The 12,236-nt window shown below is 39.7% G+C and overlaps 1 protein-coding gene and 1 long non-coding RNA gene across 2 annotated transcripts in view; one reads left to right on the plus strand and one right to left on the minus strand.

The window, feature by feature from the left end:
* The window catches only part of get1 (guided entry of tail-anchored proteins factor 1), a 65,168-nt gene extending 58,712 nt beyond the window's left edge, over positions 1-6,456 (minus strand). The window contains exon 1 of the mRNA XM_086007163.1: positions 6,228-6,456. Within this exon, the coding sequence (XP_085863289.1) occupies positions 6,228-6,317 (90 nt within the window). The 5' untranslated portion in view covers positions 6,318-6,456. The remainder of the gene's footprint in view (positions 1-6,227) is intronic.
* A 343-nt stretch (positions 6,457-6,799) lies between these two features.
* LOC147107824 (uncharacterized) lies at positions 6,800-9,836 on the plus strand. The gene is made up of 5 exons (XR_015080891.1): positions 6,800-7,005; positions 8,379-8,411; positions 8,495-8,545; positions 8,623-8,727; positions 8,802-9,836. It is a non-coding gene; the product is annotated as an uncharacterized LOC147107824 (long non-coding RNA).
* Positions 9,837-12,236: the final 2,400 nt, after the last annotated feature.

Genomic DNA, 12,236 nt, shown 5'->3' on the forward strand with positions numbered 1-12,236 from the left:
TAAATATTGAAAGTGGCGAGTGTATAATCGAATATTGAAAATGATGAGTGGTCCAAGAAGTCTAAAAAGGTATCAGACCTGTAGGTGGCGCTCTTTAGTGTAGTGCTACCTGACTGAGGATTGAAATTCAGGCCAGAACTAACATTACATGATAGGCCCTCACTCAACTCAACACACAGAAATCTGAAGCATTTTATGCAGAAATTACACTATCAAGAATCCATGAGTTTTCAAAGTAAGAAGTGTCCAGACAATTGAGAATGGAGAAAGATTTCCCTTCACAGGCTACACCTGCCCCATTCCATTCCCCATTTTACAATAGCCCCTACCTGTATTACCTATCCGGAGAAACCCTCTACACTGGCTGTATTTCCTCTCCCCCACCCCCCCCCCAAATAATTGGCTGTTTTATGCCTCAGTCCCCCCTGCCCTGCTGATGTGAATGCCCCTTCCCCAGTATTCCCTTTCTCATCCCTCTCTTCCTATCGGTTTCCTCCTTCTCTCTCTCTCCCTCCCTTCCATTGGATAGATTAAGCCCCACCCTCTAACCTCGCTTGACCTGAAATATTCAAATTGGTCTCGACTACCTGTGTGCAACACCACAGATCACCGATTAGTAACACAAAATAACAAATGTTACCCTTTCCCACCTCAGCAGGTCATTTGGCTTGACAAACAAAATTAATGAATTGCATCTACACTCCTGCATTCCAATGTTCCTGCAGCCTTTGCTGCCCAACTGCCTTACAGCATTCGGTTTCAAAAATCAGACTGCCCGTGTCAGAGTTTTATCTCCCGCTCACAACTAGAAAAGGATCAAAGACGTCCTAATGAGTGCGACATGTTTTTCGATTGCCGAGATAGATTACCAAATTGCTTATTTTTATAGGTTTTAGGGAAACAAGGTTCAAATTTGCAGATGACCGGAAACTTGGAAGTGCAGTAAACAGTAAGGAAGATAGTAAGACATCAGGAGGACATAGACAGGCTGGTAGAATGAGCAGACACGTGGCAGATGAAATTTAATGCAGAAAAGTCTGTGGTGATATTTTTGGAAGGAAGAATTAGGGGAGACAATACAAGCTAAATGGTACAATTTTAAAGGGGTGCAAGAAGAGAGAGACCAGGGGGTGTTGGTGCACAAATCTCTGAAGGTGGCAGGACAGGTTAACAAAGCAGTTAGTAAAGCATATGGGATTGTGGGCTTTATAAATATAGGCATAAAGTACAAAAGCCAGGAAGTTATGCTAAACCTATATAAAACACTAGTTCTGCCCCAGCTGGAGTGCAAGTCCAATTCTGGGCACCACACTTTAGGAAGGACGTGAAGGCTTTGCAGAGGGTATTGAAGAGATTTACTAGAATTGTTCCAGGGATGAGGGATTAGTTACGTGGATAGACTAGAGAAGCTAGGATTGTTCTCCTTAGAGCAGATTTGATAGGTGTTTAAAACCATGAACGGTTTAGATAGAGTAAAGAGAAACTGTTCCCAATGGCTGAAGAGTCAATAACCAGAGGGCATAGATACAAGGTGTTCCAGGGGCAAAATAAGGAAAAATGTTTTTATGCAATGCGTGGTTAAGATTTATAATGCACTGTCTGATAGGGTGGTGGAAACAGATTAAATGTAGCTTTCAAAAATGTAAATGGATAAATATTTGGAGAAAAAAAATTGCAAGGATATGGGGAAAGAGCAGGACTAACTGGGTTGCTCTTTGAAAGAGCCAGCACACACTCGATGGGCTGATTGGCTTCCTTCTGTGCTGTACTATCCTTCTGTGCTGTACTATTCTATAACATTGTAACTAGCTCATTCACATCTTAACTATCTATCATTTCAAAAATGTGAATACAGTACACTTCTTAAAAAAAGTGAGTAATCTTTTTCACCCCATCCCCCCAAATCAATTCTATATTCTATTCTGTGGAGAGATGACCATCAGGACAGTCTTTCAAGAAGGCATCAGGTGTGTTTCTGGAAAATGAGGTGATCACAGCATACAGAAGGGAAGAGTAAATAGTTCTGGAAAATAGTAGAAACGTCTGACACCTCCTGGGAGTTGTCTTTGTGGGATCAGAGAGGAATTTTAAGACTCCTGAATTGGCTACAGGTCTCTGGTTGAAGGACTGGTTGTTCCACAGGCATGAAATCAGCCAAAGGATGGAGCCACCAAGTATGGCCTCAATGACTTTTTCTCCTTCTGGATACATAAACAGAGTTATTCCAACAGTTGTCCTCTAATGTTCTGCTTTAGGAAAACAAAATAAATTAGGCTGTACACATAATGCAATGAGCACTTTGAATACACAGTACCTTAGTGGTCATTAATCATTTCTCTGGTAAAATACAGCATCAAGCAACAGATCCTTTAATCACTCAGCTGACACTAGAAAGTTTTAAACTGGTTATTTTACATTACCTGGTAGCATCCACACAGCTGCTTTGGTACAGTTGTTATTAGAATTTGGTCACCGGATTAAAATGTCACAGTACTTGCTGCCATTGGTTGAATTTCTCAAGACACTAAATGTCAACCGAACAAGTTTTGCTATGCCATATGAAAATAATTACCAGCTATCAAAAAATGTAATTCCATAGACTCTTGACAGCAGCATTCATCAGTATTGTGATGTTTTGATTAAAATGTGAAACTGGCGGTTAAATTCTTTTAAATCTCCAGTACAGTAGCATTCCTGTGACCCTTTCAAGCCTCAATTTCCAACATATAGTTAGGCTGAGCAACTGAATGTTTGGGCATGCCTGCAGTCTAAAGGCAGTTACCGACTAGTACATGGAAAAACTGAAGGGATGCAGTTGGCTCACAAGTAGATCCATCATGGTGGATCAGTCAAAAAAGCAGTCTACAATAGCCTATTTGTCAAGTATCTTCTGGAGGAATGTGTATTCTTCCAAAACAATGTTAAGATCCTTTAATAATCTTACATTCTTAAAAGAATTTAGGAGCATTCTATTTTTTTTCCCCAAACTACTTCCTTCTGCAATATGAAAACATAAATTTGAAAAATGTTCACCTCTTTAGAGAAACATTAACTTTGAGTCCAGAGCTGCAGCCACTGGAGACACCGACATATTACAACAAATGGCAGCAAGTTCACAATGTATATTAATGATCTAGACGAGGGAGCTAGATGTAATATCTCCAAGTTTGCAGACGACTCAAAGCTGGGTGGGCATGTGTGCTGTGAGGAGGATGCAGAGAAACTCCAGTATGATTTGGACAGGTTGGGCGATTGGGCAGATGCATGGCAGATGCAGTATAATGTGGATAAATGCGAGGTTATCCACTTTGGTTGCAAAAACAGGAAGGCAGATTATCTAAATGGCAATAGATTGGGAAAAGGGGAAGTACAACGAGACTTGGGTGTCCTTGTGCACCAGTCGCTGAAGGTAAGCATGCAGGTGTACTCTTTTGATAGGACCGAAAAACAAATTGTCTGTAAATTAATCAAACTTTAAATAAACCTTAACAAATCAAATTAAAATTTGGTTGTCCGGGTTGATAACGCACTCCAGTCCCCGCGGCGCCCACCGGTCGCAGAAGTACTCAAGCGTGCCGGCGGACACCGCGTGCTCCATCTAGCATGCAGGTGTAGCAGGCGGTTAAGGCGGCAAATGGTATGCTGGCCTTCATAGCGAGAGGATTCGAGTACAGGAGCAAGGATGTCTTGCTGCAGTTGTACAGGGCATTGGTAGTGTGTGCAGTTTTGGTCGCCTTATCGGAGGAAGGATGTTCTTGCCATGGAGGGAATGCAGCAAAGATTCACCAGACTGATACCTGGGATGGCAGGAATGAAGTATGAAGAGAGATTGGGTCAATTAGGCTTATATTCGCTAGAGTTTAGATGAGGGGATCTCATTGAAACTTATAAAATTCTAACAGGACTAGACAGACTAGATGCAGGAAGGCTGTTCCCGATGGCAGGGGAATCCAGAACCAGGGGTCACAGTCTAAGGATAAGGGGTAAACCATTTAGGACTGAGATGAGGAGGAATTTCTTCACCCAGAGCGTGGTGAACCTGTGGAATTCTCTACCACAGAAGACAGTTGAGGCCAATTCATTAAATATATTCAAGAAGGAGTTAGATATATTTCTTAAGGCTAAGGGGATCAAGGGATATGGGGAGAAAGCAGGGACAGGATACTGAATTTGGATGATCAGCCATGATCGCATTGAATGGTGGAGCAGGCTCGAGGGGCTGAATGGCTTACTCCTGCTCCTATCTTCTATGTTTCTATGCCTCCCAGTCAATGTCACCATGAGTATGGTGGCACTTGTCCTTTCCTTTCCTAGATGCCAATATACAGTACTGCATACTGCTAATTGCCACCACCAAGGCAGGCTTGTACATTTTGCCATGAATCTATATATTTTGAAGCTAAAACAGAAGTACTTCCTGTTATGCCATTTTCTTCAGAAAAAAAACTCCTAGATGATCACATATTTCTGCCACACAAGCATTTATTTTTAAAATGCAGTAATAAATAGCTTAAAAATGTTCTCTCTGAATGAAGTTAACAGATACCTGGAATTTGATCCTTGTCCCAAAATTACTGCCAGGAATCTTGGGAGCGCTCTGTACTTTCAGGTACTTGCAGACTGTTATTTTATGTTACTGCTGCATCTTATGCTGTTCCCCAATTAAATTCAAGCAGTGGCATGCACAAAGTTTAGGTGACAACAATGCATACCACTATGTGTGTCAACATGTTCAGGGGAAAATACTCCCCATGCAATTTTTGACACCCTTTTTCCTACAAGATGTGTTTTTTTAATTCTGGAAAGTCTCCACCCAAAAATGTTAGTCTATTTTTTTCTCTTAGTTACAGCAGTTTTCCTTTCATACATTGCTTTTCCAACAAAAAAATAAGTTATGACAAGTTATAGTTTTAAGCCCTAATTTCATAGAAATTAGAAACTTACAGGCCACCATCCAGCCCATAGCATCTGTGCCAATATTGAATTTTTTTGGGGGGTGGTGGGAGGGTTGGTTACCCTCCCACTTAAATAATTTTGATCATGATAATAGCTGAAGTAATACAAACTCAGGTCAACCTTTTCTTTTGAAAAGGTTTGGTTACAATCGTTATTTCACTTTTTTTTTTAAACTACTGAACTTGCTCTTCACTTTGGCAGAAATTTTCACTTGTCAAATGAGCTACAATCACTAGATACATTTGAATCACCCAATTTAAAACCAATATCAATTTTAAATAAGCATAACATTGCCATCAGACTCCCTTTTACTTTGGACATTTTCAGAAATTGTTTTCTGAAGTGTACACCAGCTCCAATCTGTGCTTTCCTGCGACAATGTTCAAAATATTCATTTAATCAATATTCTGAAGTCATACAATAGATTAAAACTAAACTGGCAAAACATTTTCATTATGACATTACAACAACACCCTCAATTTAAAGTTTTAATTTCTAAAATTGTTAGTTCATCAGTTTAACACATTACCTTTTATTAAAGAATTAGATATTTACTTCGTGCTTACCACCTGATATTGGGTATTTAAGAGAGAAATCTAAATTTTGTACTTCAGTCTTTGTGATGAGCTTTATTCAACTTTCTCAATCTACAAAATAAACAAGGCAAGAAGCCACCATGGTACTCTCGACAGAATACACCCATAATGAAAATGAGTTATATAATCAAAGCTTCAGTCTACAGAAAGTAAAGACATACCTCTACATAAAATATACATTTCTATTGGCAGCTCCTCACCTACCCAAACCAACACCACCCCCCCCCCACACACACACACACACACACACACACACGTTTGAAACTACATTTAATAAGATCACAAGAATCACTCATTTTGGTTAATAGAACACCTTTCTCTTTAGATTTTACTCATTCTAAATAACTCTGCCTCTATTTATATGTGTACAAGTATAAATGACCAGTCACTTAATGCTACTCAAGAAAACTGATCTCTAATGAGGGGTTTTGCTTGGAATGCATTCGATTATTTTTGCATAGGACGGCAAACTATAAAATATCAGGATACCCTTTCCAAAACTTTACTACGTTTTCCGCTGCTAACCAAGTATTTTTTTTCACTGCAATATTTGTACAAAAAGGGGCTGACATTATCATTTGAAATGGTCACGTATTGTATTAACCATCCCGGTGACCGTCTAATGCTTAGACTTTAACCGCTATTGCTGGTCTAGGCTTGCAAATGGATACTCACAAGTGAGGAAAGGGTCGGAAGCAACATCTTGAACAGACTGCATAGCAAAACTGAGCCAAGCACTAACAACAACGCACAGCTCTCCGCCATGTTGAAGTTTCTCTATCATAACCCCACCCCAAAAGACCACGACAACAGCGGTAAATGGAGTCAAGCTGCAGCCATTCCTCTAAATTAAACCCCAATTTAAGGGACCTGTCTTTTTCAATATGTTTGCGGAAAGACACAGTGAAAAATAAACGCACAGATGGATGGAAATGCAATTGATTTAATGCACGCACGATGGAAATAAACGCTTTATTATATATATATAAAAAAGAGAAACAAATGCATTTCATAGTGCCTTTGTTAAGCGGCAAAAAAACCATGTGAGAGGACAGCTCCAATCAGCAAGGTCCTCACCATCGCTGCACGTCCGCCGCAACCAAACTTGAAACGGGGCGCGAGGACGGGGGTGATTGACAGCTGTGGCGGACCAATCGGATCACCGGTTATGGTTTGAATACAAGATAATGAGCAGCCTCGGCCAATCGGCGCCCGAGATACATCAGCGGCTTCGGCAACACTCAGTAAAGGCAGGAATCTGGTTGGAACTAGTTGGTTTGGCAGTATTAACGTTCCATAGTTGTATTGTAACAAGGTAGTTGAATAGGATTCGGGCTCTGCATAAGTTGATGTTTGAGGAGAGCAATCTCTTTGCATTCTAGCTTTTTTTTTGCTATCCTCTACCTAATTTTAGTTTTCCATTTTATATTTTTTAAAAATGCCGAAGAAGGGGGTAAGTCGTGTTTTAAAATTTTATGAGGAAGGGGTATAAGTGGATTAAAAAGGGTATACGATTATTTGCATGTTTGATTTTTTTTTTAAACGTGTAATTGTATCCAAAATTATGTAATGTTGGATCAAGCAATTTGATTTAAATAATACACTGGATTTTTTTTAGAAAAACATCCTGTTGTGGCGGAGTAAAAAAAAATCGAATTTTGTGTTTTTTTAAACTGGAGAAATCCCATTGCAGAAGCAGGCTAGAAAAAGAATGCGCTTCCATGAATGGAGACCCACTATCTGCCACCTAATTACTTTTTTGTGCAAGGTCAAATCCTTTTCAGTAAATGTCTTAAAAACGAAGGTGTCGTATTATTGAACCCCGCAACCCCCCCAAAAAAAATTGCAAATGGTTTTTTAAAAAATCTTTTTTCCACACCTTTTTTTTTAGGCGGGCTTTTCCCGCAGACAAAGGGGGGAGGGGAGGTGGGGTAAGAGCCATGTTTCTTCTCGACTGTCGCTGCTCCACTCTGCAAATTGCCAGCTCCATTCAGAATCTCGAATGTTCTGTAACCATTTGGAGGGGAGAGAATGCAACACGGAGTTCTGAAGTTCGTCCAGCAGGTTACAAATAGGCGGGAAGGATTTGCATTACGTCCCTTGCTGCGCTCTGCATCCTCCCCCTCTACGCGTCTGTTTCCTAGATCTTGCACTGTTTGCAAACACTCAGCAGTACCGTCCTTGTCCTGAAGGCTTTCTGTCCTTTCCCCCCCCCCTCTCTCTTCCTCACTGACGTTGATGCGGTATTAAATTATTGTACAGTTTTAGCCCAGTCGTTTGGTAGTTTGAGCTAAGAACTACAAAAGTCTTCTGTTTTCTACTGCAGTTGTGCAACAGGTCTGATGTGTTTTAGAACATTAAATGGAAAAACAGCTCATTACCTGCACACCATAAATAAAATTGGTAAAGAGATATCTTAACCATCTAGCCCTTTATGAACATTATTAAACCTAGTTCGAAATGCAGCTCCATGTCAAAACAATGTGATTGTCCCCTCCTTACAGTACTGCACCACTACTGAAAATGTAGATTGCTGTCAGTTTGTTTCAGCTAAAGTGAAGTTGAACTGCATTTCTTGCACGTGTACAGCATTAATGCCCTGTTATCAGGAAAGTGAGAGCTCAGAATCAACCCTTGTTGGGCCCCAGTTTAATTTCTGCAATTCCTCCTGTGTTGTCAGCTTTTAAGATGCTGAGTTTAGTTGCAGTGTTTTCTGTTGAAGTGCATGTGAAATACTTAAAAGGATTAAGTGCAGAATGTCAGCTTCTGGGGAGGATGTGTATTTTTGTGTTATAAACTTACTAAATATATTTTTTCTTTTTATAGTCCCCACCAACAAGTTACATGCAATTGAGGAAGGTAAGGTGTAAAGCAAATGTATACTTCATAATAATTCGAGTTTTTTTTTCTTAAAATGGTAACTTTTATATTTGCCTTCACAGAGACATACAAAACCACCCAATGAAACCCCAAAAAAGAAAATGGCTGCACAAGTGAGTTTTTTAGTTTTTTATTTTAAATTCTGAAACTTTTTTCTGAAACATACCATTGAACTGATTTTCTTCTGTAGAAAAAAGCCAAGGCCAGAGCAGCAAAAACAGCCCCCCCACAGGCTAATCAAGAAGCCATTGATGATTCGGTACCCTCAGAAAATGGTGAACGGAAAAATAATGAGGTAAATAAGTTAATCAAAATGATCATGTGATTTTTTATTTATTTTGGATACTAATACAAATTTATATTTTGCAGGCACCCGCTGCTGGAGAGAACGAAACCAAGTCAGAATAACATCTGTCTTGCCCCTTTATCATTGGTCGATGTACCTCTTGTACAATTCAGAGGAATATTTTTATCAACTATTTTGTAAATGCAAGGTTTTAGTAGTTCAATAATAGGCATCACATTTTGAAATAGGAGGGAATCCCAGCACATCTATACCTGTTCTTCCCCCCCCCCCCCCCCATTTTACATCTAAAGATGTTAATGTCTGTAAATGTTAATTTTTTATATTAAAGGAAAAAAGAATTGTGTACTTGGATGTTACAGGGATTTTACCATGAAATCCACAAACACACTATTGAGTTACGTTAGTGAGTTTGAAGGCTTTGGAAGTCACTTTTTAATCTAGATATAATGTAACATTCCATAGGCAAGGGTGGGGACAGTTTGTTATCCTGGCTGTCCTGGACATTTAAGGGAAAAAAGTTTTAATTTTGGCATTTTCTTTGAAAAGATTTTAGAAGCATTTGTATGTTAACCTAAATGTTAGGTAACTTGTGTGCCCATTGTTGAAATTTTAATAGATAACTTTGCCTAATAAAACCTGCTTTAGTCACGGATTTCCCTCTTAATCTGTGGCAATGTTGTCTTGGCTATAATCTGTGATGGTGTTTCTTGGATTTCTTTTTTCTTTTGTGAAACTGCTGTGAACGGGTTCAGTAAGATAGTTTTGGGGGTTTATAGTGTGACTTGTCAGCAGTGTGAATAGGTGAAGTTGCCTGCACTGAAAACTGACCACCATGGGTGCATAACCGGAGTGTTATACATATTTGGTTGATGCTTCTGTCCCATAGTTACTGACATTCTGTTTTCAAAAACATCATGCTGAAAAGTCACTGGAACTTTAGAATTATGGTATTAACATTTAATTACATGTATTGGAGGCATACAGTTTCTATTTCAGTACAGGTTCTGTGTAGGATTGTACAGACTGTTCATAGCTGTATCTGTGTAATGGTGAATTTAAAAAAAAAAAAAAAAAAATCAATAAAATACATGGTTTAAGTGTGGACTTTGTGGATTTCTAGGTTATAGAAATGGGCTGATCTTGTTCCCAAAAACATTTAAATTGGGTGTGGAACATGGATTGTGAGAAGCAAGAAATCATATACAAGCGCAAACAACAACTTGCATTTATATAGTGCCTTTAATGCTGTAAAACATCACAAGGCGCTTCACAGGAGCATTATCAGAAAATGTGACTGCTGCATCAGGAGAAATTAAGACAGGTGACACAGCTTGGTCCAAGAGCTAGGTTTTACAGAGTCTTCTCGGAAGATGGAGAGGTTTAGGGAGGGAATTCGAGCTGCCAATGGTGGGGCGAAGGTAATCAGGGATGCACAAGAGGTCAGCATTGGAGGAACGCAGAGTTCTGAAGGTTGTAGGGCTGGAGAATTAACGTTAGAGATTTGGACACCAGGTTTGAGAATTGCTGAACTGGGGGCCAGTGTAGGCCACCGAGCACAGGGGTGCCGGATGAACAGGACTTGGTGTAAGTTAGGATACAGGCAGTAGAGTTCTGGATGAGCTGAGGTGTATGGAGGGTGGAAGAGGGGAGGCTGGCCAGGAGAGCATTGGAATAGTCAAGTCTGGAGGCAACGAGCAATAATATAATACAAATCATTCCCATGTGAAGATGCAACCTTTATCTGTAGAGACAAATTTACTTTTGATACTCTGTTCTAAACTAAAGGAATAACTAGCCTAATGCATTATGATTAAACATTTGATGAAAGTATCTATCTGGGTTCTGTGTGCAATGAGTTTGGACAGGCTCAATCCAGTTCCTTGTCGACATGTATTATAGGATTGCTGGTATTGGACTTGGAGTACAAAGAATCACTATTGTAGGGGTACTTGTGTAAGGTTAGATCTAAAGCATATTGGGCCAAACTAGAGCTTTATTCTAACACTGGATTGGATGTCTGATATGGGAAGAGCTCCATTTCCTTTCCTCACCTTGAATTTAAAAAAAATGATAAAAGCAACACCACATTTTCATACATGTCTTCTGTACTATTGTTTTAGTGATGGACTTGATGCTATTACCCATTGTGTAAGTAATGGATGTGCATTGGTATTTTTCATGGTAATTCTTTCAACTTTTTAAAAAATTGTGCAACACAATCCTATGTATAATAGACGTGGAGAAATTAATGGGACTAAAAGTCGACAAATCCTGATGACCTATATCCTAGTGTTTTAAAAAGTGGCTACAGAGATAGTAGATGCATTGATTTTGTTCTTCCAGAATTCCCTAGATTCTAGAATGGTCCCCATGGATTTGAAGGCAGTAAACTTAACCCTGCTATTCAAGAAAGGAGGGATCGAGAAGACAGAACTGTAGGCCAGTTAGCCTGATATCAATCGTAGGGAAAATTCTAGAATCTATTAGGGACATGGTAGTAGGGCATTTAGAAAATCATATGATTGGGCAGAGTCAACACTGATTTATGAAAGGGAAATAGTGTTTTTTGAGGTAACTAGTAGGGCAGACGAACCAGTGGATGTAGTGTATTTAGATTTTCAAAAGGCATTGTGCCACACGAGGTTATTACACAAAATTAGGGCTCATGGGATGGGGTAATATACTAGCATAGTTTAAGGAGTGGTTAACGGACAGAAAATAGGCATAAACTGGTCATTTTTGGGTTGCAGGCTAATTAGTGGGGTACCGCAAGGATCAGTGCATAGGCCTCAGCTATTTACAGTCTATGTTAATGACTTGGTTGAGAGGGCCAAGTGTAATGTATCCAAGTTGCTGATGATACAAAGTTAGGTGGGAAAGTAAGTTGTGAGGAGGCTGCAAAGGGTTATAGACGTTAAGCAAGTGGGCAAGAACATGGCAGTGTGAAGTTACACACTTTGGTAGGAAAAATAGAAAAGCAAAGAAATGTTGGTGTTCAGAGGGACCTGGGTGTCCTTGTACACAAATCACTGAAAGCTAACATGCAGGAACAGCAAACAAATGGTATGTTAACCTTTATTACAAAGGGATTAGAGTATGAGTAAAGAAGTCTTACTACAATTACATAGGGCCTTGGTGAGACCACACCTGGAGTAGTGTGTACAGTTTTGGTCTCCATAGCTAAGGAAGGACATACTTGCCTTAGAGGGAGTGCAACAAAGGTTCACTAGCCTGATTCCTGGGATAAGGGGATTGTCCTATGAGGAGAGATTGAGTAGACTAGGCCTATATTCCCTAGAGTTTAGAAGAATGAGCAGTGATCTCATTGAAACATAAAATCCTTAAGGGGCTTGACAGGGTAGATGCTGGGAGGATGTTTCCTCTGGCTGGGGAGTCGAGCTAGGGGTCACAATCTCAGAATAAGGGATTGATCATTTAGGACTGAGATGAGAAATTTCTTCACTCAGGTTGTGAATCTTTGCAATTCTCTACACCAG

The sequence above is a fragment of the Somniosus microcephalus genome, chromosome 14 (genome assembly GCF_052327205.1).
Source record: "Somniosus microcephalus isolate GS21.2 chromosome 14, FLI_Smic_1.0, whole genome shotgun sequence".
Lineage (NCBI taxonomy): Eukaryota > Metazoa > Chordata > Chondrichthyes > Squaliformes > Somniosidae > Somniosus > Somniosus microcephalus.